Below are 26,953 nucleotides of genomic sequence, written 5' to 3'. Positions count from 1 at the left end.
ATGGCATGTGGGATCTTAGTTCCCCAACCAGGGATCGAACCCACGTGCCCTGCATTGGAAGGCGGATTCTTAACCACTGGACCACCAGGGAAGTCCCAGTGATTTTCTTTTAATTGTCATAGTTTTTATTGTTGTTTTTCCCCCTTATTACAAAAAAATAACATATATTCATCCTAGAAGAAAAACAAAAATAAAATTCCAAATCCCACCACCTAGAAATAACCATTGTTTTGCACTTTGTTGTACTTATTTTCCATCTTTTAGGTATATATTTATATGTATTTCTCAGTTTAATATATTTTTGTGTTTCCTTTTAGTCTTTTTTTATTCAATTATGTGTTTTTGTATATATAATATTTTTACAAAAACAAGACTACAGTATATTATTCTGTAATTTGCTTTAATATAAACATTTTTCCATGTCACTGAAATGGTCACTTCTCTTTAGTGGCTACTTATGTTCCATAGTAATTGAACCAACCCCTGTTGATGGATCTTTAAGATGTCCCTATTTTCCCTATTATAAGTGGCGTCTAATGAATGTCCTTGTGTGCCCTTCTGCATACATTTCGGGGTGAAATTGTTGGATCAGAGTGTGCATGTTGCCAGGAGAAGGTCATGCATCCTTGCCAGCTGGTGAGGCTGTTGCCCATCACCTTTGACATGGCATTTGATATGGCAGTTTAGCAAAGGTCTCTTCCAACTGGATAGTTGAAAAATGACATCTTGTTTCAATTTATATTTCTCCGATTACTAGTGATAGCGAACATTTGTCACATCTTTAATAGTTGTTAATATTTTTTCTTGTATAAGTTGTCCAATATTTACATCTTTTTCTATTGGAAGATCAGTGAGAATTTTGAATATAGGGCCTTTTACATAATAGGCTTAGCTGATAAAAAGGGACATTTTATGGGGTGTATCTATTTTCATTTAATAAGTAACACTTGAAATTCTGGCTTAAAAATAAACAGAAAAAAAAATGAACAGAAATCCTGTTTTCTACCTCTTAAACATTTCAGTTCTTCAAAGTAATCTTGTGAAAAGGTCTGTTTCAGGGATTACTGTATCTTCATGACAGTCCTTTGAAATTATTTCTGATCTCATAATGTAATTTTAGACTGAGCCAGAAATGTATGAATTTAAACAAATGCCCTAAATTCAGAGAATAAGCTCGTATTTTCACAAACTAACAAGGTAAAGCCAACTGAAGAAGCAAATCATTAACCTCTAGAAAAGGTTAAATTTTCTAACCTATAGAAAGTTTAACTATATTTTGAAAATATTGATCAAATGTTCAAAATATCTAGACTAGGTAGCTATCCACACAAATCAAACTTTGTTCCACAAGCCTAGGAACAGAGAACTAGTTTTCCAGGTCTCCAGAGGTGACAGATCAGACACCATGCATTTAAAGAGGTATTAGTGTTGAGTACATCTGTTCTTTTTATGGCCCACACGTAGATATACCACAGAAGCCCTCCTTAAATTTGAAGCCAGAGAGAGCGTCTCTGATCAGCAACAGTTTATCTTGGCAACTAGAGACCCAGCTGCTTGCCCAAGGACAATGGCTTCTGGATTACCAGGTCTCAGTTTGAGACAGGGATCTGGTGGGAATGTGGGAATAATAACTAAGATTTCTTGAGTGATACTTTGTGCCAGGCATTATGCTAAATGCATTATGTATACTATATTGATTCATTTAATCTTCACTACAACCCTCAAATAAGGAAATTGAAGCATAAACAGATTAAGTAACGTGCCCAAAGTCACACAGCTGCTAAGTGGTTGGAGCTGAGATTTGAACCGATGCATTTTGGCTCCAGAGCCCATGCTCTTAACCACAGGCTGCTCATAGAGATCAAATCACAGAGCCCTGTGATTAAACTAGGAAAAATAATTTGGCTGGCAGGCTAACCCTGGAACAAGTACTCATGAATTTTCTTGTTCAGGGAGGCTCTAGGACTGTTCCCACCCAACAGAAATCTGTTTTAGGGCTTCCCTGGTGGCGTAGTGGTTAAGAATCTGCCTGCCAAAGCAGGGGACATGGGTTCAAGCCCTGGTCCGGGAAAATCCCACATGCCACGGAGCAACTAAGCCCGCGAGCCACAACTACTGAAGCCACACTACTGAAGCCCATGCGCCTAGAGCTGGTGCTCTGCAACAGGAGAAGCCACCACAATGAGGAGCCCACGCACCGCAACTAGAGAAAAGCCCGCGCACAGCAACGAAGACCCAATGCAGCCCAAAATAAATGAATAAAGTAAATAAATTTTAAAAAGAAATCTGTTTTATCTTTCCATTGTTCAGTTGCTAAGCATTAGATGTGTGACCTTGGGCAATTTGCTTGACCTCATCTATGAAATGAGGCAAATACCACCTTCCCTGATCACCTTGCGGAGTTGGGCTGAGGATTATGTGGTGTAATGCAGCATTTCCCTGACCCTGAAGCAGACCGTGTGCATCAGAAGCACCCGGGAAGCTTGTTAGAGCTACAGATACTGAGGCCCCATCATCTGTCCTCAACCAGGATCTCTGGTGGTGAGGCTTGGGCAGCTTTATTTTTAACAAGTTCTCTTAGTATTTCAGATGGGCAGCCAGTTTGGGGATCCACTTGGCATAATATCCATGGACACATTTGTAAACTTGTTAAATGCTAGGCAGATACTCTGTGTGCCTCTTCTCTTGCACTCAGATGTCACAGAAATCCAAAACCAGTTTGGTTTCTCATGGCTTGAGTTTATAGCAGTTCAGCAAACTTTTATTGAGCAGCTGCTAGGTGCAAAACCCTGTGCCGGGCTCTGGAAGAGTGACAAGGATAGAAAGCCACTTATTGCTGAGGCCCAGTGGAACTGGCGGCTTAGTAGTGTCAGCCAGTACTCCTGTCCCTCAGGATCATTTCTCCTCTCTGCACCTTTCAGGTGAACTCCAGTTTGCCTTTGTATGCTTCCTGCTGGGGAACGTGTACGAGGCATTCGAGCACTGGAAGCAGCTCCTGAACCTTCTGTGCCGGTCAGAAGAGGCCATGGTGAAGCACCACACCCTTTACGTCAACCTCATCTCCATCCTGTACCACCAGCTTGGTGAGATCCCCGCCGACTTCTTTGTGGACATTGTCTCCCAGGACAACTTCCTCACCAGCACCTTACAGGTGAGCAGGCTTTTGGCTGACACCCAAGTGGGTCAGAATTAAGGCCAGGGTGTGTGAAAGTGCCCTTGGAGGCTTACCTTTTTTTTTTTTGCTGTTCTTTCCTGAGCCAAGTTGTCATCATTTCAGTTTCCTAATAGTAGGTTGTTCCCTGGTTCTCTCTCCTACTTGATTATAAGCTCCTTAATTCCAGAGACCCTCTCTCCTTCTCTCCGCCTCGCCCCCCAAGGTGCCTAGCACTGGGGTACTTGGAATTTGAGTCAGCCCCACCCCTTGAGCAACTCGGCTCAAAACAGTTTTTATTTCTGCCTCCCTGTAGCTGTAAGTTGCTGCAAACCAGTAGGACAGAGTTTTGAAGCTAGTTATTCCCAGGGAAACATCTGCAGCTCCTTAGATCTCATTTAGGCATTAAAGTAACTTTGATTTCCTGTTCAAACAAAATGTGCCAGTTTCTTCAGAGATTCTCTGACAGAAAAAGTGAAATTTGCTTTTAACTCAGCAATTAAATTTTCATTATGAGTGATAATTAGGGAAGAAGCTTCAAACAACTTACAATCTCCATCCTGTGCTATTTCCTCCCTTTGCAAACAGATTAGCTTCCTTTATGTTCTTGGGACAGCCTCTGTCACTCACATTGTGTAACTTTCTCAAGTATAGAAGAGGCAGAAGCTGCAGGCTGTCAGTTTCCATACTTTCTGTTTCATGACTTTTTTTTCACTGTGTGTGAGACCCCCACAGGCCTGCTCCTTAAAAGGTGGCTATTCACTAACCTCTCACTCCCACCCATGGTAAGGGAAGGAATGAACAGTCATTAAATGCCTGTGGCATTTAATAGGCACCATGCTTATCTCTTTATATGGGTTCCCTCATTTAATCTCTCTGGAGCACGTGAGACAGGGAGGATTATTCCCATTTTACAAATGAGAACGCTGAGACTCAAAAAGATTAAATCATTAATATAAGGTCACACAGCTGGTAGGTGGCAGAGTCAGGATTTGTACCCAGGCCTGAGTCTTGGTTTAAGGCCTATGCTTATGCCCCTACATACCGAATACAGTGTAGATCCCCGCCCCCCCCCCACCGAAAAGAGTCTTGATTGACATTAGTGGACATACCTATCAGGGGCCTGTTTCTCAGAGATACAGAATACTTTTCTAAAACCAGCATTCTGTTGGAAGAGTCCCTGTGATCAGGCAGCTGACATAAACCTCTGAAGTTGAAGGACTTGTGTGGACCATGGGGATGAGTCAGTCAGGCTGATGGTTTGAGCCTGGTGTATTCCACTTCATGAGAGTTATAAAACTGCCCTTTTATTGGTTCTTGATATCACAGAGAAATTAAATCCCTTTAGCCTTCCTCTGCAGGGGAAATCGCCCCAGTTACTGGGTCATGGGTTGCAGAGCAGTAGGAGGCAGCAGCCTGCTAACTGGCCTCTGGCAGCGGGAATACGTGCTGCCCTTGTGATATGCCCTAGTGCTGTCGTGCAAACATAGGAGGGCCGCAGTGTGTCGTTGGCTGTCCAACCATTGTCAGCATGACCAGCAGCTGAGCTCTCATTGCTGAGGCTTTGTTGCCAGCAATGATTTACAAAGCAGAAAGGGCCCAGCTGGATTGCTCGATGTCCAGGTAGGGTGTGCAAAGCTGATGATTAGAAGAATTTTGTCTTTGGACTTTTCACCAAGAAAATTTGATGTCATTATTTGGAAAAATCCAGGACATGTGCCTTAAAAAAAAATATATCAACACCTGTTTTTTGTTTTTTAAAGCACATTCTCTGCATTCAAAGACCTTATTCTTTTTTTGTTTTTTTTTTAATTAATTAATTTATTTTTGCTGTGTTGGGTCTTCGTTTCTGTGCGAGGGCTTTCTCTAGTTGTGGCAAGTGGGGGCTACTCTTCATCGCGGTGCGCTGGCCTCTCACTATCGCGGCCTCTCTTGTTGGGGAGCACAGGCTCCAGATGCGCAGGCTTAATACTTGTGGCTCACAGGCTTAGTTGCTCCGCGGCATGTGGGATCCTCCCAGACCAGGGCTCGGACCCGTGTCCCCTGCATTAGCAGGCAGATTCTCAACCACTGCGCTACCAGGGAAGCCCCCTCAACACCTGTTTTTTAAGCATCCTTTCTTTATATACAACGTTCTTCTCAGAGTGTTGAGGAATATGTATATGAGTTAGCCTGTTTCTTAGAGGTACAGAGCACTTTTCTAAAACCAGCATACTGTTGGAAGAGTCCATGTGATCAGGCAGCTGACATAAAACTCTGAAAGTTGAAGGACTTGTGCAGAAGCATCTCTTCATTGATTTAGCAGGCGTTTGCTGTGCACCTGTTGTATACAAGGCCCTGTTCTAGGATGGGAAATGTAGCTCTGGGCAAGACAGACAGAGTCCCTGACTTGGAGTTTAGATTTTGGTGGGAAAGTAAACAAATGAATTAACCAGATAACTCCAGGTAGCCCTAAGTGTTTTAGAAGGCAGTACCATTTTCCTAACCCAGGCCTTTTGGTCTCATCTAGACTGCATCAGAGTTTATCAACTTCCATGTTTACCCCCATCAGTCCATCTGTCTCCCACACTGCCACCAAAATGCACCTCTGATTCTATTTCTCTGTGGTCCTCGTTGCCTAAAAAGTTAAAAGCCCAAACCTAAGTGATAATACCCATTCTGATCGGGCTCCTAATCTGTTTTCCAGCTTTTCCTTCCTTTCCCTATTTTCCACCATCAACTCCAGCAGCAGTGGTCTCCTTGCAAGTTGCCAGACATGCCATGCTGTTCCATGCCTTCCTCTTTTTTTTTTAATTGTAAAGAATACGTAACATGAGATTTACCCTCTTAATTTTTTAAGTGTACAGTACAGTACTGTTAACTATAAGCAGAGAGGATCTCTAGAACTTTTTCATCTGGCACGATTGAAACTTTGTACCCATGTTTCATGTCTTCTTAACTGAACCTGATTTTCCCTCCGCCTGTACTTGTTGATCCTACAGGATGCCCTCTAGGCATCCCTCTCTGTGGTGCCATCCCTGATATCTCCCTCCTTTCCATACTATTAGCCTACTTTGTACGTGTCACTATTATATTGCACAGGCTGTGCTTGTGAAATGTATATATTGTCTGCCTGACTTCCCCACTGAGCCATGGGCTTTTACCAGACGCCTATTTTTTGTTCATCTGGTTATATGCAACACCTACTTGAGGCCTAGCACTGATCTCACTTTGTGTTATTGGGTGTTTTTAGTGCATAATTCCTGTGGCAGTGTGAACAGATGACCCTGCTATGACAGGTGTAAACAGTGAAGTCTGGTCAAAGGGCATTAGGAGCACCAGAGAGGGGTTGGTTGGTTCATTCAGGCTGGAGTTGAGATTTGAGGAGACAGAGAGTCAGGAATGGCGTTTTTGTGAAGGGGGGCATTTGATCGTGAGCTTGAAGGATGACACAGATTTCAATGGGCAAAATGCAGAAAGGGTATTTCAAAACTTTTCTCTTTTTTGATGGCAAGTTTCACTGATGCCATCTTGGCAGTGAGATCCTGTCACCCTACACACAGGCACTCACTCCGGGTGTTTGTGAGTGAATGAATCAGCCCATAAAAGCCTTCCTTAGCCAGCCGCCTGCTCTCCCCGCAGGTCATCAAGTAAGTGGAACTGGCTTTCTTACTTCAGAGTTTAAATGGCTGCTACACATGGAGAGGGACTGGTGTTTGTGTGTGAGCACTTAAAGACAGCCACATTAGCTTGTGTAAAATCAGCGACATAATGCCCTCTGCCAGTAGAGGCCCCTTTGAATAGATGCCACTGATTTTTACAAATCCCATGGATTAGCTTGAGTAAAAATTATTTGTTTTATAAAAATAGATACAGTTTTTTCTTTTATTTGAAGCAACTTGAGTCATCATAATTTGTTTAAAACCAATGAAAGGATAATCTGAATTTAATAGTATGTTATAAAGTGAATTATGTACAAAATAAGAATTCTTATTACTGATTGCATAGCATTTAGGCATATAGTCATGTAACCTGGTTTTTTTTAATACTTTTAGTCGCAATAGGCCACTAAATAGGCTCTCCAGCTTCATTTCTTGCCAGTATTCGAAATACTAGTGTCCACCTTTAACTCTCGAGGGAAAACACTAGCTCTGACAATGATGTCTGTAGTACTGGCATACCTTGGAGATATTGTGGGTTTGGTGCTGGGCTACCACAATAAAGTGAATATCACCAAAAGTGAGTCACATGAATTTTTTGGTTTCCCAGTGCATATAAAAGTCATGTTTACTCTATACATAGTCTATTAAGTGTGCAGTAGCATTATGTCTTAAAAGAAAATACCTTAGTGAAGCACTTTATTGCTAAAAACTGCTAACCGTCATCTGCGCCCTCAGTGAGTCGTAATCTTTTTTTTTTTTAACATCTTTATTGGAGTATCATTTCCTTACAATGGTGTGTTAGTTTCTGCTTTATAACAAAGTGAATCAGCTATACATATATATATATATCCCCATATCTCCTCCCTCTTGCATCTCCCTCCCACCCTCCCTATCCCACCCCTCTAGGTGGTCACAAAGCACCAAGCTGATCTCCCTGTGCTATGTGGCTGCTTCCCACTAGCTATCTATTTTACATTTGGTAGTGTATATATGTCCATGCCACTCTCTCACTTCGTCCCAGCTTACCCTTCCCCCTCCCCGTGTCCTCAAGTCCATTCTCTATGTCTGCATCTTTATTCCTTTCCTGCCCCAAGGTTCTTCAGAACCATTTTTTTTTTTTTTAAGATTCCATGTATATGTGTTAGCATACGGTATTTGCTTTTCTCTTTCTGACTTACTTCACTCTGTATGACAGACTCTGGGTCCATCCACCTCACTACAAATAACTCAATTTCGTTCCTTTTTATGGCTGAGTAGTATTCCATTGTGTATATGTGCCACATCTTCTTTATCCATTCATCTGTGGATGGACACTTAGGTTGCTTGCATGTCCTAGCTATTGTAAGTAGAGCTGCAATGAACATTGTGGTACATGACTCTTTTTGATTTATGGTTTTCTCAGGGTATATACCCAGTAGTGGGATTTAGTTTTTTAAGGAACCTCCATACTGTTCTCCACAGTGGCTGTATCAATTTACATTCCCACCAACAGTGCAAGAGGGTTCCCTTTTCTCCACACCCTCTCCAGCATTTATTGTTTGTAGATTTTTTGATGATGGCCGTTCTCACTGGTGTGAGGTGATACCTCATTGTAGTTTTGATTTGCATTTCTCTAATGATTAGTGATGTTGAGCATCCTTTCACGTGTTTGTTGGCAATCTGTATATCTTCTTTGGAGAAATGTCTATTTAGGTCTTCTGCCCGTTTTTGGATTGGGTTGTTTGTTTTTTTTGATATTGAGCTGCATGAGCTGCTTGTAAATTTTGGAGATTAATCCTTTGTCAGTTGCTTCATTTGCGAATACTTTCTCCCATTCTGAGGGTTGTCTTTTCGTCTTGTTTATGGTTTCCTTTGCTGTGCAAAAGCTTTTAAGTTTCATTAGGTCCCATTTGTTTATTTTTGTTTTTATTTCCATTTCTCTACAAGGTGGGTCAAAAAGGCTTTTGCTGTTATTTATGTCATAGAGTGTTCTGCCTATGTTTTCCTCTAAGAGTTAGATAGTGTCTGGTTTTACATTTAGGTCTTTAATCCAGTTTGAGTTTATTTTTGTGTATGGTGTTAGGGAGTGTTCTAATTTCATTCTTTTTTTTTTTTTTTTTTTTTTTTTTTAGAAATGGCTTTTATTTATTTATTTTTGGCTGTGTTGGGTCTTCGTTTCTGTGCGAGGGCTTTCTCTAGTTGTGGCAAGCAGGGGCCACTCTTCATCGCGGTGTGCAGACCTCTCACTATCGCGGCCTCTCTTGTTGCGGAGCACAGGCTCCAGACGTGCCGGCTCAGTAGTTGTGGCTCACAGGCTTAGTTGCTCCGCAGCATGTGGGATCTTCCCGGACCAGGGCTCGAACCTGTGTCCCCTGCATTGGCAGGCAGACTCTCAACCACTGCGCCACCAGGGAAGCCCTCTAATTTCATTCTTTTACATGTAGCTGTCCAGTTTTCCCAGCACCACTTATTGAAGAGGCTGTCTTTTCTCCATTATATATTCTTGCCTCCTTCATCAAAAATAAGGTGACCATAGGTGCTTGGGTTTATCTCTGGGCTTTCTATCCTGTTCCATTGATCTGTATTTCTGTTTTTGTGCCAGTACCATACTGTCTTGATTACTGTAGCTTTGTAGTATCCTCTGAAGTCCGGGAGCCTGGTTCCTCCAGCTCTGTTTTTCTTTCTCAAGATTGCTTTGGCTGTTCGGGGTCTTTTGTGTTTCCATACAAATTGTGAAATTTTTTGTTCTAGTTCTGTGAAAAATGCCATTGGTAGTTTGATAGGGATTGCATTGAGTCTTTGGGTAGTATAGTCGTTTTCACAATGTTGATTCTTCCAATCCAAGAACATGGTCTATCTCTCCATCTGTTTGTATCATCTTTAATTTCTTTCATCAGTGTCTTATAGTTTTCTGCATACAGGTCTTTTGTCTCCTTAGGTAGGTTTATTCCTAGGTATAGTCGTAATGTTTTTGGTTTGAAATATTTTGAGAATTACCAGAATATGACACAGACACAAAGTGAGCAAATGCTGTTGGGAAAATGGTGCTGATAGACTTGCTCAATGCAGGGTTGCCACAGACCTTCATTTTGTAAAAAATGCAATACCTGAGAAGTGCAATAAAACAGCATATGCCTGTGTTTTTGTCATAACACCAGCTCTGATAAATTTCACCTGCCTACTCCTGCACCTCCTGCCATCAACTATCACTTCTGCACACTTACTGTGCATTATTTCATTTAGCCCTCACAACAATGCTAGAAGTTAAGTATATAATCCCATTTTATAGATGAGAAGACAGGCACAGGGAGGTCACATAATTTTGCCTGAGTTTGTCAGAGCTAGTGGATGGCAAGGCTGAACTTTGATTCTAAAGCCCACTGTGGTGGGCTCCCATATATGATTAGAGCCCCAGATGAAACATCCCAAATTCTTTAAACTGACCTCAGAAAACATGATTCTGCTGCTTTTCGCCTTCTTGGTAATTGTTGTGAAGTGATAGTCTTGCTTTTAACACCACTTACTTCTTCTGCAAGTGGAAATAAAATGTACTACCTCTGGCTAGTTTCATTCTAAGTTGAATAATCATGTGGGAATTGAAAAAATTAGGAAATTTCATCTTTTTGGTCTAGCCACAAAATAGGATAAGCAGTGACTCAGCTATCTACCGTGGTATTTTGAATTTCTCAAGGTGACCTGACTGAACTCAATTTATTTAACTGGGGTTTAAAAGAAAGCTTTCACATTTCTGACTAAAGTACAATTTTACAATATATAGACTTAATGGTAAAAGTATTAATACCTTTTTTTTTTTAATTTGAAGAAAAATACCCAATGGGTGTGCTTTTAGTTCTAAAGTGCAGATGTTTGTGAAATGTTATTATCCTTTTTCAAAAGTATTTTTAAAATATCCAGGATTAATATTCCCATATTAAGATGATTCATTTCTCAGTGATTTTAAAAAGTTTACTTGTTTCACTTAAGTAAATAAAATAACCAGATCATTACTAAATTTATATAAGAAGGCATACAATTAATCTAAAAACAAGAGAATCAAAGTAACTTGTTGTTTGGAAACCAGATACTGTCTAAACATCTCTTCTGAATTGTGAATTTTTAAAATAACAAGTTTGTAAACTATAGGGACAAAAATAGATCAATGGATGCCAGGGGCTAGGGTCAAGGGGAGGATTTGATCTGTAAGGGGGCAGTGTGAGGGAATATTTTTGGAGTGATGGAACGGTTCAGTATCCTGATTGTGATGGTATATGGGCCTTTAAACTCATAGACTGGATACCAAAAGAAAAAGCTATAAACAGATACCTATCTTGATTACATCATATAGTGGTTGCATGGGTGTATACATTTATCAAAACGAATTGAACACTTAAAATGGATGAATTTAATTGTATGTAAATTATGCATCAATAAAGTTGGTTTTTTAAAACGGGCAACCTAGGCTGTGACCTGGGTCCTGGAGGCCTGCAGAAGGGACAGTTCCAGAAGCACCTGGTCTCCAAGCCCCTTGGTTCCCCATAGGACACGGCTGAAAATATCAAGGATGTATTACGTCTGTGTCAAGACAAAAAGAAGGTTTTGGTAGGGAAGAAGGCTTTCGATTTGCCTACTGGGACTGGATCTTGCTTGACATTTATCACTTGCTCAGCATTTATCACCATCCTTATCTGTACAATGGGAATAGTAATTTCCTATCCTACCTCCCAGTTTGTAGTAAAGATTAGACTGACAAGTTCTTTAAAAAGGACATAGTGCTTTTCAAATTAGAAGCCTTATTTTTCAGACTGAAGCCTTCAGTTATACCTGCCTCTAGTTGATGTTACCCCCATGGCGATGTTGGAGAGGTGGGTGGGAAGGATGAATGACGAGTATGCACCCAGCCTGTTCCAGTCTCTCACTGCTGGCCATCCCTACATCTCACTCATATTCATTCAGGGAGCATCCTGTGGGCCCCAACTCTATGCCAGGCCCTGGGCGATCTGCTGTGTGGGTCACATTGATAATTAGGAAGTGACCCCTACTCTGAAGGGGCACAGATCCCTGTGATGCAAGCAGAGTGTGAGAAATGCCATAAGGGATGCTCAGGCGCAGTCCTGGGGGAACAGAGGTTGGAGCAGTTCCTTTCAGCTTGGGCTTTTATAAGAGAACTGTCACAAGGAGATGGCTTGTGAGCCGGTGGCATTCAGGGGCCTGGTAAATAAGCCACATCCTCCCCAGGACGAGTCCCTTATTCTGTCCAGCACCATCATGTAATTATCGAGCAATCATTTGGTACAGGCACTGTGCAAAAGGGACCCAGAAATAGATTTCATAGAACGTATGATCTTCTTCGTTCTTTTGTTCATTAAACATCCAATGGGTCCTTTTTATATGGCAGACTCTGTGCCAGGGGAGTGGGATGCAGGTAGGAAAAGGAGTCTCTGCTTTGGGGTTGCTCCTTGTCTCTTGGGAGAGCTCAATGGTAAATAGACGGTTACTGACTGAGAGTGAGGCTATGTCCCAAGTAACCCTGGGCACCGGGGGAGCACAGAGGAGCACCTGTTCCGTCTTTGGTCTGGGAAGACATCCCAAAGGAGGTGGCATCTGAACTGAGCTTGGGTCACTAGTAGAAATTAGTAGGTGAAGGAGGAGAAAGCAGGGGTGGAGAAGCGTGTTATAAGCAGAGGGAAAAGCCTGTGTGAGTAGAGGCACAGAAGAGGCAATGGAGCATGTTTGGGCAGCTGCTCAATGTGGCAGGAGAGGAAGGGCTGTGTAGAGAGTAGTACAATTTACCATGTAAGGAGGGAGAACAGGAAGAGGCTTTTGCTAATTCAGCCAGCAGGCCCCCACCCCCAGGACCTCTGGGGGCAGACCCATGGGTGCACAGGGCCTCCAGCACTAATGCTGTTTGAAACAAGGCTTCTCTGCTTCCCATACCAGGCCCCTCCCCAGGGTTCAGCCAGCCTCACGTTCAATGCTCCAGAGCAAGCTCCATTAGCTGCCTATGGACAGGCCACCGGCTTCCCCACTGCCCTCTCACCAGTGAGCTCACACAGCCCCTCTAATTAGTTATTGATCTGGTATTTTGTTGTAGCTGTGCTTCCTGCTCCTGTATTTAGTCGATTCCCAAGTAATGAAACTAAATTCTGTAACCCCCCCACCTTCTGCTTCTGAACTCCCCTCCCCGTCACTTCAGTCCCTGCTACCACCCCAACAAAGTGTCTCCAAGCAAAGACCACTGACCATGAGCCTCACTCCTGCTAACAGAAAGACAGTGAGAGGCGGTTAGGAGGCGTGTTTCCCTGGAAGCAGCTGCAGAGTACACCTGTTACCTTTGTCAGGTCAAGGCCCCTGGAACCCAGATTCCTTCCTTGGTGGCCTGCGGGCCAGCTGTGACACGAAGGTGATGGGGATCAGATTGCTGCTTTCACCCTCATGCTGCTGTGTCTGGGGTGGTCTTGCAGGGAGCCAACGGGTAGTCTGGGAAAAACTGCTCCTTCCTTTCTGGTAATTTTGACCCAGCCATTTAACTCCCTTCAGCCTCCATTTCCATAAAATAGGCATCCTAGTGTGTCTTCCCAGGGCCTTGTGAGGATCCATTGGACTACTCTATGAAACTTCTTTGAGAACAATAAAATAGTGTGAGAAGGAGTAATGGGTTTGCTGTCATTCTTAGAGAAGCGGTTGAGATCCGGGACAATCTGGAATGGAGTTTCAGAGGTAGGGAAAATTATTCTGTTTGCCCCTGCCCATGTTTATATTAGACGAAACTGAATTTAAAAGAACATCAAAACAAGGGATTAATATCCAGAATATATAAAGAACTTCGATGACTCAACAACACAAATAAAAAAACCTGATCAAAAAAGGGCAAAAAGGGCTTCCCTGGTGGCGCAGTGGTTGAGAGTCCGCCTGCCGATGCAGGAGACACGGGTTCGTGCCCCGGTCCGGAAAGATCCCACATGCCACGGAGCGGCTGGGCCTGTGAGCCATGGCCGCTGAGCCTGCGCGTCCAGAGCCTGTGCTCCGCAACGGGAGAGGACACAACAGTGAGAGGCCCGTGTACCGCAAAAAAAAAAAAAAAAAAAAAAGAGCAAAGGACTTGAATAGACTTTTCTCCAAGGAAGATATACACATGGCCAATAAATACATGAAAAGATATTCAGCATCACTAATCCTTAGGGAAATGCAAATCAAAACCACAATGAGACACCACACCCATTTGGGTAGCTATTGTAAACAAACAAACAAAAACAAAATAACAGATACTGAAGAGATTCTAGAGAAATTGGAACCCTCGTTCATTGCTGATGGGAATGTAGAATGACACAGCCACTGTGGAAAACAGTATGGTGGTTCCTCAAAACATTAAACAGAATTACCTTATGATCCAGAAACTCCACTTCTGGGTATATACCCCAAAGAATTGAAAGCAATGACTCTGTAAGAGATATTTTTATATCCGTGTTCATAGCAGCATTATTTATAATAGCCAAAAGGTAGAAACAACCCAAATGGCCATTGACAGATGAGTGGGGAAAAAATGTGGTATCTACATACAGTGGCATATCATTCAGCCTTAGAAAGGAAGGAAATTCTGGCACTCCCTACATGAGTGAACCTTGAGGACATTATGTTAAGTGAAATAAGTCAGGCACAAAAGGACAAATATTGTATGATTCCACTTACATGAGGTACCTAGAGTAGTCAGATTCATAGAGAGAAAGTAGAATGGTGGTTACCAGGGGCTGGAAGCAGGGAATGGGGAGTTAATGGGTGTCGTTTCAGTTGGGCAAGATGAAAAAGTTCTGGAGATGGTTGGTGGTGACGGTTGTGTAATAATGTAAATATACTTAATGCCACTGGACTATACTCTTAACATGGTGAATATTATGTGTATTTAGTACAGTCTTTTAAATTATAATTTTTTTAATGTTTAAAATGGTAGATTTTGTGTTATGTATATATTACCACAATTTAAAAAAAAACAAAGCTTTTAAGGGGAATAGAAACCTCAGATTGGCAGCCTGGGGCCCATTTAGATTAGAGCAGCAATTCACCCTCACTGGGTTAGGGCCTGGGATTTTATGGGATCCAAGGGCTTATAAGCACCCCCATGCCTTTCTTAGTACCAGCTGGGGTAGCTACTGCCTCTTTTTCTTTTTTTTTTTTTTTTTAACATCTTTATTGGGGTATAATTACTTTACAATGGTGTGTTAGTTTCTGCTTTATAACAAAGTGAATCAGTTATACATATACATATGTTCCCATATCTCTTCCCTCTTGCGTCTCCCTCCCTCCCACCCTCCCTATCCCACCCCTCCAGGCTGTCACAAAGCACCGAGCCAATATCCCTGTGCCATGCGGCTGCTTCCCACTAGCTATCTACCTTACTACGTTTGTTAGTGTGTATATGTCCATGACTCTCTCTCGCCCCGTCACAGCTCACCCTTCCCCCTCCCCATAACCTCAAGTCCGTTCTCTAGGAGGTCTGCGTCTTTATTCCTGCCTTACCCCTAGGTTCTTCATGACATTTTTTTTTCTTAAATTCCATATATATGTGTTAGCATACTGTATTTGTCTTTTTCTTTCTGACTTACTTCACTGTGTATGACAGACTCTAGGTCTATCCACCTCATTACAAATAGCTCAATTTCGTTTCTTTTTATGGCTGAGTAATATTCCATTGTATATATGTGCCACATCTTCTTTATCCATTCATCCGATGATGGGCACTTAGGTTGTTTCCATCTCCGGGCTATTGTAAATAGAGCTGCGATGAACATTTTGGTACATGACTCTTTTTGAATTTCGGTTTTCTCAGGGTATATGCCCAGTAGTGGGATTGCTGGGTCATATGGTAGTTCTATTTGTAGTTTTTTAAGGAACCTCCATACTGTTCTCCATAGTGGCTGAACCAATTCACATTCCCACCAGCAGTGCAAGAGGGTTCCCTTTTCTCCACACCCTCTCCAGCATTTATTGTTTCTAGATTTTTTGATGATGGCCATTCTGACTGGTGTGAGATGATATCTCATTGTAGTTTTGTTTACTGCCTCTTTTTCTAAGTTACTGTCCAGGTGCCCAGTAGATCTCCCCGGAGAGCAGGGCCAGGGTGATGGCCCCGCTGGCCTTACTCTCAGTGGGGCATCTCTGCCCAAGATAGTAATTTTCCATTCTGGTCCTGCCCGAGCTTCTCAGCTGGGCTTGGACCTTCTTTCTTGGTTTGGGGGGAGCACAGTAGGTGTCCTGAGCCTGTGCCAGCAGCGGCTGATCCACCCACCCTGGAGAGCTGAACGCCACGAGGAAATTTCCACAGCTTTCTCAGCCCCTCTGTGTTCTCAGGAGTGACTTATCCTCTGTTCTCTGTAGGTTTTCTTTTCATCCGCCTGCAGCGTTGCCGTGGATGCCACCCTGAGGCAGAAAGCTGAAAAGTTCCAAGCTCACCTAACCAAGAAGTTTCAGTGGGACTTTGAGGCGGAGCCTGAGGACTGCGCCCCGGTGGTGGTGGTTCTTCCCGAGGGCGTGGGGACTGGCTAAGTGGAAAAGCTCTCAGCCAGAGGAGGCCCCTTCCCCACGGCTGCGGTCCTGGCTCCTCCATTCACCTGTCCTACTGGGACTTACTGGGGCAGCAGCCCTGCCAGGTTCTACAAAGATGGAGCCAGAATTCCCTCCTTCACCAATAAATAAGTTCCTTCAGTGCCAGCGAGGCTGTACCCCATCTAGAAGGCGCATTTGTGGGTTCGCCGTCAGCCTGGCCTCGGTGCTATAACCTAACTGAATTCCAGATGAGCTCTTGGGAGAGACCTGCCTCAGCAGCAGCCTGCTTCCTCCCAGAAGAGAAGAAGTTGAGCCAAAAGCCCAGGAGAACCGATTGTTTATTCCGTAGAACGATTAGAAACCCTGGAGTGCCCAGGAGTCTGAGATGTCAGTTGGTGACTTTTTAAAAGTTAATCAGAGGGTAATAGGGAGATGAGCCAGGATTTCTGCCTGCCCCTTGTTGGATGGGAATACGTCACAGAAAACATGGGTGTGTGACCACCCTGGAGCCCCAGGTTGGGGAGGGCATAACAGAAGACAGTTGGGTTGAATCTGACGAGTGGTCAGCTTTTGCTTTAAGTCCCTTTCTCCTGTCCAGAGGTCCCAGTGGATAATCTTTCAAGATCATTGCAGCCCCTGACCTCAGAGGCGTTGCTAGTGCCACACCCCTCCCATCTGCTCCGTTCTGAGGCCTCAGACCCAGAAGTGGGCCTTGGTGACCCTTTGAATGGCCCCATTCCTCACCAGAGCCAGCACGAGTGTTTCTGATGACCTGGAGATTCAACGACAAAAGAGAAAGGTTCTTGCTTTGTACAGGCTTCTTTGGCCCTGTTGAAGTTCTGTGCCTTTATTCAGAGCTCCAGAGATGACCTGGTCAGCCTGGGTCCACCCCCCGTCCTGCTGTAGGGCTGTCAGCCACAGGAGTGATGGTGCTCCGGTTTCCTGGGAGTCCTGAGGGCCCGCGCATCATACACACAGGCCCTGCCACCCTGACCTCACACTGTTGTACTGTGATCAGAGTCCCTGTGCTGCTCTCTCCCAAGGCTGCGGCTCACACTAGGTTTCTGAATAAGAATCCCCTCCGGTTAAGACTTTCGGTTCCACTTGTCTCCTTGGAATTGTTTTTCCAAGAGCATAACGTACATTAAAGTCTTGGAGTTGAGACTAAATCCCCTTGTGTGAGTCTCATAGTTCATCTGCCCAGTTCCCACCGCAGCCAGGCACTGTCCTTAGATGCACATGTCCTCCCTACCAGGCACCAGGAGACCCTGCCCAACCTCTGCAGGCTCTGGAGGAGGCAAGTGACCAGCGATGTCTCCTGTCACCAGCGGGGCTTCTGAGATGGGCACACCTGCAGGAATGATTGAGGCCCTGTATCTATATAGCAACCAGAAGGTTCACCTTGTGTGAATTTGCTGTTCTTTTTCTCCCCAAAGCCCAATCATCAGAACTACTGGGGAGCTTGTTAAAATTGCAGATTCTAAAGGAATAAAGCCCTGATCCATGCCGCAGCATAGACAAACCTTGGAAACACTGTGCAGAGTGAAAGAAGTTGGACGCAAAGACCACATGTTGTACGATTGCATTCTTATGAATCGTCCAGAGTTGACAAATCCTTAGAGACAGAGGGATTAGTGGTTACCAGGGGATGGGAGAGTGGGGAAGGGGGAGTGACTGCTAATGGGTACTGGGTTTCTTTTTGGGGTGATGACAAGGTTCTGGAAGTGGGTAGTGGTGGTGGTTGGCCAACCTTATGAGTATCATAAAAACCCATACAAGTGTATGCTTTAAAATGGTGAATTTTATGGTGTGTAAATTATATCTCAATAATTTTTAAAAGTTCAGACTCCCAAGTCCCACCATACAGGAACTCGGAGGCAGTGAATCTGGGTGCAGCCTGGGTTCTGAGGCACACTCAGTTTTGAGTTACTACCTAGAAGTAACAGCATTGCAATTTAGTACCTAGAGCTCCACTGGGACAATTTGTCTCCCACTGGCCTTGACAGGGCAGCATCTGGAAGTTGGATCATGTGACCTGTTCTCTAAGCTTGTTGGTCTTATGTCTGCACAGACACATACACCCCCCAACCGCGCCCACTCACACAAATGGGTTAAAGAAAAGCAGCTACAATGTATAAGTGCTCTGTTCTGTTAGTTCACTTAATCCTCACAACAGTACGTGGTAAGTGCTATTATTATCCCCATTTTACTGATAGGAAAATGGGCTCAGAGAGCTTCCGTCATTTTGCTAGGGTCCCACAGCTTGTAAGGATTGAGCTCAAGAGTCAAACCAAGCCCTTTGGTGTCCAGGGTCCGCACTCAGTACTGCATTCACTACTGTGATTTACTCCTTCCCTACCCTTGCATGTCCAGGACAGCTTGCTTTCTTCCTGCTTCCCCGGATCTAGGCTTGGCCCTGTTGACAGCCAGCTGTGTGACCGTGGGCAAGCCACTTACGTTCTCCGGGCTTCAGTGTATTTTTGTATAAAGTAAGAGAGTTTGCTTGGACTGAAGATTTCTGGTAAAGATACTCCAGGCTCCTTCAGGCTCCCTCCACTTAAAAATGGAACCTTGTGTTTTAAATGTTTTCAAAGGGAAACTATATTTACATGAGATAATATGGCTGGGCTGACAAAAAAAAAAAACAATAGGTCTCTTGTTGGGGGCTAGAGTGACATAGATGCTGTGTCTTCTCCTTCTCCCAGCTGGCAGTCCTCTGTGTCTTTGATGAATAAAAAATGTGAAAACAAATTAATTATTACTTAATACTTGCAGTATTTTTGGAAAGCAGAAACCTTGAAAACTGAGAACCAGTGGCGTTGCTGATCTCTAAGCTCCCTTCCAGTTCTAACACATCTAAAAGTGAAGCTATTGGCAGGAGCTGGCCTGATTTTAAAATCCCCTCAAATGCAGGCCTCCTGGGGTCTGGCTCTTGTTTGCGAGGCTGCTTTATCCTATTAACAGAATCAGCAGAGGTAGCGACTTTCCAACCCCTTCTGCTGTCCCCGTGACAAACCCTCGCTGCTCATAGCCCCGGTCCGTCTAATTTCTTACCACTTGAGCAGTGGAGGAGTTCCCGCCGCTGATTGCCTCTTACCATCGGTAATTATTTTCCCAACGTCATCCCTTTATAAATATTATTTAATATTCTCAGGGTGCTCTGACATGTTGGTTTCTCCAACTAATCAGACTTTGGCTTGACCAAGATGCCATCCCCTGCTGAAACGGGGGCTGGCAATGCAGAGGATGCCGTGGCAAAGCCATCGCTGAGTCACGTCCGCCAGACTTAAAGCAGGACAGAGTTGGGCAGCTCACCTGAGCCACGTGCTAATACTGGGGGCCGCATGGTCCTGTGATTCTGCAGAACCACCCCCGCTGACCACGGCACTGCCTCACCTTGGAGTTCACCACATCTGGCCCAGGCAGTCTTTGTTGTCAGTAGGCCCTTCTAGACCCTTCTCCTCAACATCCAACGTCTGTCTCCGAGGTGGTTCATTCTCCCCACAAACCCTGGGCTCCTGCTCTGGACTGGCCTCCCTGCTGAGATGGGGTTGAGAGCCAAGGTAACATCAGCTGCTCCCTGCTGGGGGGTGGGGGAGGAGTGTGTCCAGCCCTCCCCCACCTGCTAGGCCTTCTGTCCTGTGTCCTCAGTCTGGTGCTCACCTGTGTAGACTCAACAGATTTCTCTGGAAAACAGGGATCCTCAGGGTTCTCAGGCTGTCAGTTAAAATGCTCGGTGGGAGGAAGGTGGGAGAAGTCGGTGGCTTCCCAGTCCAACGTCAGACGCCTGTTCGAAAGGAACTCCACAGGGGTCTCTTCCTTGGATCTCTGTCTTGCTTCTTCCCTCCGCACAATTTCTCCATTTTCCCTTTGTCCGCCTCCAGACGTTCTTACCTGGCTCAAGTCTGGACTCTACACCGCTAAGGGTATGCCGACAGATGGAGTTTCATCTTGAGGAGAGGGAGCCATCCCATGAGAAGCAGAGAAAAATGTGGGACCTACACCAAAGAGCAGAGAAGCTGGGAGAGCTGTCTTGAAGGAGGAGGTCTCTGCATCCTTTAGAAGGGAGAGCTGGGACCCGTGGAAGAAACTGCAGGGGGCAGAGCTTGGCTTCATTCCTTCTCTACCCAACTAATACTCTCTGAGCTCCTGCCCCTGGGAGCTTACATTCCAGTGGGGCGAGGGACAGGCAATAAGTGTAATAAACAGACTGAAGAGTATGTTAGTTGTGAGAAATGCTCTGGAAAAAAATAGAGCAGGATAAGGGAAGTTGGGAGTCCTGGCAGGGTAAGGGGACATGTTGCAATTTAAATGGGGTGACGCTTGAGCAAGGATTTGAAGGGGGTGAGCAAGGGAGCCATGTGGTTATCTGAGGGAAGTGTTCCAGGCAAAATGAAGTGAGTGCAAAGGCCCTGGGGCAGGAGCATGTCTGATGTGTTGGAGGAGCACCAGGGGGTCAGCATGGTGTGAGTGGAGTGATCAAGAAGAGAATGGAAGGAGAGAACATCTGGGAGGGTACAGAGCAATCAGATTGTCCAGGGCTTAGGGACTGTTGTAAGAATGTTGCATTTTAGTCAGTGAAATGGGATCCATTAGAGGGTTTTAAGCAGAAGAGTGGCTTTTGTTTTAACAGGGTCACCAGCTGTCCTGTTGGACATAGACTGCAGGGGGCTGGGTAGAAGCAGGGAGACGAGTAAGAAGGCTAGTGCAGTGGAGGTGAGGGATGACGCTGGCTCAATCAGAGTGATATCAGGTATGCACGCTGGGGCTATTCATGACTCGGATCAGGGATGGACTGGATGTCTTCCAAGGGCCCTTCTAGCCTGATAACCTCGCCTCTGAAGTCTCAGAATCTGGGCAGAATACTGACTCGTGGGGTCCTCCCACCCCCACCCTACAAGTCCCCTGTCTACTGTGCCATCAGGGATCTGCCAGCCCTGCCTGTTCCCAGATGTCCATGGTACCTTAGGGCAGGTGAGGCAATGGTGAAGGGCTGGGGAGGAACTCACAGGAGTTCTGGGCTGTCGGGGTGGAGGCAGGGGACTCGATTGCTCTGTTGAGAAGCCGTAAATGAGTCAGGGCCGCGACAGGCTCTGGTCACACTGCCAGCGAGTGCTGAGGAGGGTCACACTTGCTGTTCGGGGGTTCTCGTGACTCACAGAGTTGAGGGCTGTTGGTACTAATTTGTCTTGGTCAAGAAGCGTTCACACACCCATCTCCACCAGGGAATGTCCATGGACTTCGAGGTGACTAACGTGAGCCGGCATGGAGGGGGGAGGTGCTCCCTCTTCTCTGCTGGGAACGTGCTGGATCCTTTATTCACGTTATTCAGGCAGAGCCGTAGGTCTTCAAGGAAGGTCTTATCATTCCTCATCGTACAGACAAGGAAACAAGGCTCAGAGAGGTGAGGCACAGGCTCACGAGTCTCAGAGCCAGAATCCCAGCCTGTCTGAGTCCGGCACGGCCCTGCCACCACACAGCTCTCCTTAATAAGAACGGTTACATAATCTGTGATAATTACCAGTGGATCCAAGGCTGCCAGCCTGATAACTGACAGTGTCAGCCACTTGCAAGGGTGGTGGGCAGGCCCCACTGGCCTCTTGGTTCATGACAGCTTGCTAATGTTTCCACCCAGACTCTTAGTGTCCGGAGCTGGCCTTGGGTACAATGGACTGACTGGCTCAGGCGAGGTGGCACCTGGGTGTGGTAGGAGGGGGAGCTGCATCTGGTCCAGAAGGAGTCTGCTTCTAGACTCTGTGGACCACTGGGGACCCCGAGGGGCTGCTCCGTCTGGGGCGCACCTGAGTAGAGGCCTCTCCCACCCTGTCCTGCCAGAGTTGCTGTTGAATTTGCAAAAGGTCTTTGCTTTACTGCCATATGTGAGGCCTCTGAGGGGTTGATTTAATGCCCAGACATCCTCCGTAGATCAATAAGCTGTTTTGTTCCGAGTCTAGGAGCCCAAAGGTAGAGAACAGGATGTAGGGGATGGAGGGGGCGTCTCTTCTTCTCGATTTTTGAATGAAGAAGGCTACACCATTGTTGATTTCCCTTTTGGAAATTGTCTATTTATGGCCTCTGCCCATTTTTCTTTTGCATCTTCTTTTTTTTTAATATACATTTGTCTTATATCTTAATATTAGAAATATTTCCCCCAATTTGCCTTTTAATTTTATGATGTTTTGAAATGTATACTTTACTTTTTTATGTCAAATATGCCAAGCTTGTTCTTTTTGATTTGATCTTTTTCCCACTGCTTTAATGCTGAAAAGTCTATTCCCATATCAAGATGAAATTTATACTAACCTATACTTTGTTCTAGCATTTCTCAGTGTTACGGTTTTTTATTGTATTTTGCCAGAGTCAAAACCATGTTTCCTCGGCCCCACTTAATCCATCCCCACTCCTACCTTTCACACCTCACATCCGTTCTCGATTTTTCCTCTCCAGATTTTAAGTCCTAACTACCGCCTCATGCCTCTGTCCTTTTCCTTTCCTCAGCCACCGAGGGCTTCTCATAAGCCTTCCTGATCCCCTCACAGCATCTACAGCCAGAACCACGCCCATATCTGGCCCTTGGCATTACAGTCTGGTGATGTGGAGTGCTTTTCTTGTTGCTTCCCAAGGCTAGAATCATTTGTTCATGATCCTATACTGCCTTGCTCCAAACATGGGGCTAAGTGCAGCAATGCTTTGGGTTTTTCTTTTTCTTTTTTTTTAAAGAAGATAGAATTTAGTAGAGGGAAGGGTCTCTTCCAGAACAGCAGGCTGACTTCCTAGTAGTCTGGGAGAGTCGAGCCTGAACATGTGCTATAGATCAGTTTTTATAGCCAGAAAACAAAAGAATGGTCCGAGGTGAAAATTTTGTTTACTGATTGGTCGAGGCACATATACCTTCCTTCTATAGGGTGGGAGTGGGACAGGGCATATGCCTTTCCTTATTTGGGACAGGTCCCGTTGCCTTTCCTTATTTGGGACAGGTCCCTTATTTGGGACAGGTCCCGTTGTTGTCCCACGTGGGCTCAGGAATTTCGTAACCATCGCAACATGCTGGGGAGGGCAATTAAGCGTCCGGTAGGGAGTGTAATGCTGAAACTTTTTCAGGCCGGTTTTCTTTGTCCTTGAAGCACCATTGTCCTTGGAGCACCACATTCCCCCCTGTATTTATAGGGCCAATTCCTTGGCCCTGTTGTATACCCTGCTCATATCTACCTAACTGCCTAATTGCCTCTCAAGCATTCGGGGAACCCTTTTGTGAGAAGGGACAATGAACTCTCTGGCTGCTTCCTGCTGAGCGGAGGCCTCATGGGGCCCTGGGTTCCCGTTGCCTGCTCTGTCAGGGTGTATCTAGGGAGGAGTGCGGGCCCCGTGGAAAGTGATGGCGGCCTGTTCAAGCGTTGTACGAGTGTTGACTGGCTGGTATTCTTGTTGCATCACCATGTGGAGGCTTATTTGTTGTATTCTGGAAGAGACAAACTTAACAAGGAGGTTAAAAATACATGGCCCGAAGATTAGTAGAAGTAGAAAAGCCACTATAGGGCCTAGGAAAGGGGTTAGCCAAGAGAACCAGGACCAGATATTAGTCTTGAAGTCCCACCAGTCGAATTCCCCTGAGACTCCTTGTAGAATCCACTTAGCTCTTTCAATAATGGCTCGAAGTTGAGTCTGGACCTTGCCTGATTGGTTGACAAGAAAACAGCAATCCTCCTTTAACATTGCACAGGTCCCTCCTTGATTAGCTGTTAGGAGGTCCAGAGCTCTTCTATTTTGTAAAACCACTCCTGCTAGAGAATTTATTTGCTCTTGTAGCATGTTAATTTGAGCTGCTAGGTTGGCAGTCTCTTGTGTGAGTTCAAGAGAGAGCTGTCGGGCAGTGAAAATAGAGTTTAAAAGTCCAGCTGAGCCTGTTCCCATCCCTGTTAGGAGGATTGAAGAATGGCAAGTGGGACCAGAGAAGGAGGTCAGGGCTGAATAAGTAGCCCCAGTGTCAATTAGAAAGTTTACAGTAGCCCCTGCTACATCCAGGGTTACCCGGGGCTCCTCTGGTCTTATGGGGAACATAGGGGCTTGTAGACTGAGCCTCGGGCACCTTCAGTCATCTACTTCCAGGAGCCCCAGATCTAGAGTGCAATCCGGTTCTTGATCCTGATAGTCAGTTACCACTCACAGGGGCAATTGGCCTTGACCTCGGCCCAGGGGGCTGGGACCTGAAATACCCCGGGTGTTGAGTGGTTGTGGAATTGGCCTACCCGCTTGAGGGTGGGAGGGACAACTCCTCTTCCAATGGCCTTTTTGGCGACGGTAAGGGCACGGCGTAACGGGTGGTGGGGTGCAGCAGTTCCTGACAGTGTGCCCCTGGTGACCGCACTGGTAGCAGGTTGGTGGTGGCTTCTGAGACGGGAGAGGGGCTCCCGTGGGTCCCTGATTGGGAGGGACTGAGGCAAGAGCCATATATTGAGCGTGACGTTTTAATTTTTCCTCCTCTCAGTTCTCATCTGTTCCTAGAAGGCTCCTCCCTGTTGTTGAAGACCTTAAGGCTGTGTCAAGTAGGACAGAAAATGGGGTCTGTGGCCCTTGCTCTAGTTTCTGTAATTTCTGTCTTATCTCTGGGGATGCCTGGCTTATAAAGTGAACTGCAAGTATAGCCTGACCTTCAGGGGTCTCAGGGTCTAGGTTGGTATATTTCCTCATAGGCTCTACTCATCAGGCCTGAAAAAGGGCTGGATTCTCAGAGGGTTCCTGTGTGACTTCTCTGAGTTGATTATAATTGACAGGTTTGATGATTGCCTTTTTCATACCTTCTAGTAGACAGCTAATCATGTAATTTCTCCTAGTGAGCCCTCCTGCTGGCCCATTTTCATTTGCCTGGTATCTCCATCCTGGGTCTGCCCATGGGACTCCCCCCGCTCGGTTCTCATTAGGATTTTGGGCATGTGTCTCATCTGCCCAGGCCTGAGCCAAGGCCCAGATCCTGACCCTTTCTTCGTGAGAGCAGCAGGTAGTTAGGACCACATGAATATCTTGCCAAGTTAAGTCAAGGGCTATAGTTAGGGCCTGGAATTCCCTGATGAACACGGAGGGGTCCTGGCTAAAGGAGCCCAGTTTCCCTTGAATATGAGAGAGATCAGACATGGGGAAGGGGACCTGAACTCTGATAGTACCTAGGTCTCCGGTAGTGACCTCTCATAGGAGAAGCATACTGGGACTCGATTCAGAGCGTTGGGCTGCTTGTGACCGAGTGTCGGGAGGGGAGGGAAGGTCTGCTTCCAGGTATGGAGGTGGGGTTGGGGAGCAGAAGGTTGAGGAGGAGGCTGGGGAGACTGGGGACAAGAAGGCTCATCCAAGATACCTGGTGGAGGGGGAGATGCGGAGGGACGAGGTAGTGAAACTGAAGGAGGAGGAGAGGGGGGAGGGCGAGGCATTAAAGTGGTAATGGAGAGACACATGCGACAGGAGTCCCTTGGGCTCGGATTCTGACTGAGGGCCATGATGGCCTGGATATATGGAACCTCGGAATCCTTTCCTAGTTTCCGACAATAGAGATCAAGTTGGAGGATCATGTTGTAATTTAGTGTCCCATTAAGAGGCCATTGTTCTTGTTCTCTCAGTTTGTATTGGGGCCAAGCCATATTACAAAAGAAAATGGCAACTTCCCTGGTGGTGCAGTGGTTAAGAATCCACCTGCCAATGCAAGGGACACGGGTTTTATCCTTGGTCCAGGAAGATCCCACATGCCACGGAGCAACTAAGCCCGTGCGCTGCAACTACTGAGCCTGTGCTCTAGAGCCCACGAGCCACAACTACTGAAGCCCTTGCACCTAGAGCCTGTGCTCCGCAACAAGAGAAGCCACCGCAATGAGAAGCCCGCGCACCACAACGAAGAGTAGCCCCCACTCGCCACAACTAGAGAAAGCCCGTGTGCAGCAACGAAGAGCCAATGCAGCCATAAATAAATAATAAATAAATAAATAAATAAATAAGCCTCTTTTTTTGTTTTTTTTGTTTTTTTTTTTGCGGTACGCGGGCCTCTCTGCTCTGCTCTGTGAAGGCCTCTCTCACTGCTGTGGCCTCTCCCGTTGTGGAGCACAGGCTCCGGATGCGCAGGCTCAGCGGCCATGGCTCACAGGCCTAGCCGCTCCGTGGCATGTGGGATCTTCCCGGACCGGGGCACGAACGCGTGTCCCCTGCATCGGCAGGCGGACTCCCAACCACTGCGCCACCAGGGAAGCCCAAGCCTCTTCTTTTTAAGATTGTCTGGGTCAAATTCCTTCCAATTTGTGAGTCCAAGGGGATAGACGTACCTGAACACATTCTTAGCCTCAGTGCCATAGAATGGGGGTACTGAGAATTACTGATGGGCAAAAAGGCATCCCTCTTTGTCTCAGTGACATTTCCGTGTGACTAAGGCACCAGTGACCAGAAAAGGGAATTCCCGGAAGCCAGCGGGAAATTGACTCACCGTTAGAAGACGGGAAGGAGCTCTTGGGACGATCTAGAGGTGGTGGAGTCCTTTGGAGTCAGTCCGAGCCTAGGAGAAAGAAGCAGAAGCAACAGAAAAGAGGACTGAGGTTTCCTCTTCTAACCCTACTGAGGAGGCGGTGGCCAAGGGACTGGGGGCTTTGTGTTTTGCTTTGTCCATGATGTGCCT

General features: G+C 45.7%; 1 protein-coding gene across 3 annotated transcripts in view; it reads left to right on the top strand.

Annotated features, from left to right (window-relative positions):
• AAR2 (AAR2 splicing factor) overlaps positions 1 to 26,953 on the top strand; it is a 44,410-nt gene that overhangs the window by 4,694 nt on the left and 12,763 nt on the right. For 2 of the 3 annotated variants that reach the window (XM_060030858.1, XM_060030857.1), the window contains exons 3-4: positions 2,922 to 3,151; positions 16,141 to 19,050. In XM_060030858.1, coding sequence (XP_059886841.1) covers positions 2,922 to 3,151; positions 16,141 to 16,308 — 398 coding nt within the window. In that variant the 3' untranslated portion in view covers positions 16,309 to 19,050. Of the gene's footprint in view, positions 1 to 2,921; positions 3,152 to 16,140; positions 19,051 to 26,953 lie in introns of those variants that run through there. The other variant, XM_060030859.1, reaches the window with a different exon arrangement.

Source organism: Delphinus delphis, chromosome 15 (genome assembly GCF_949987515.2).
Source record: "Delphinus delphis chromosome 15, mDelDel1.2, whole genome shotgun sequence".
NCBI classification, from domain to species: domain Eukaryota; kingdom Metazoa; phylum Chordata; class Mammalia; order Artiodactyla; family Delphinidae; genus Delphinus; species Delphinus delphis.
Note: the sequence above shows the minus strand (reverse complement) of the source record. Positions and strands in the feature narration are given on the sequence as shown.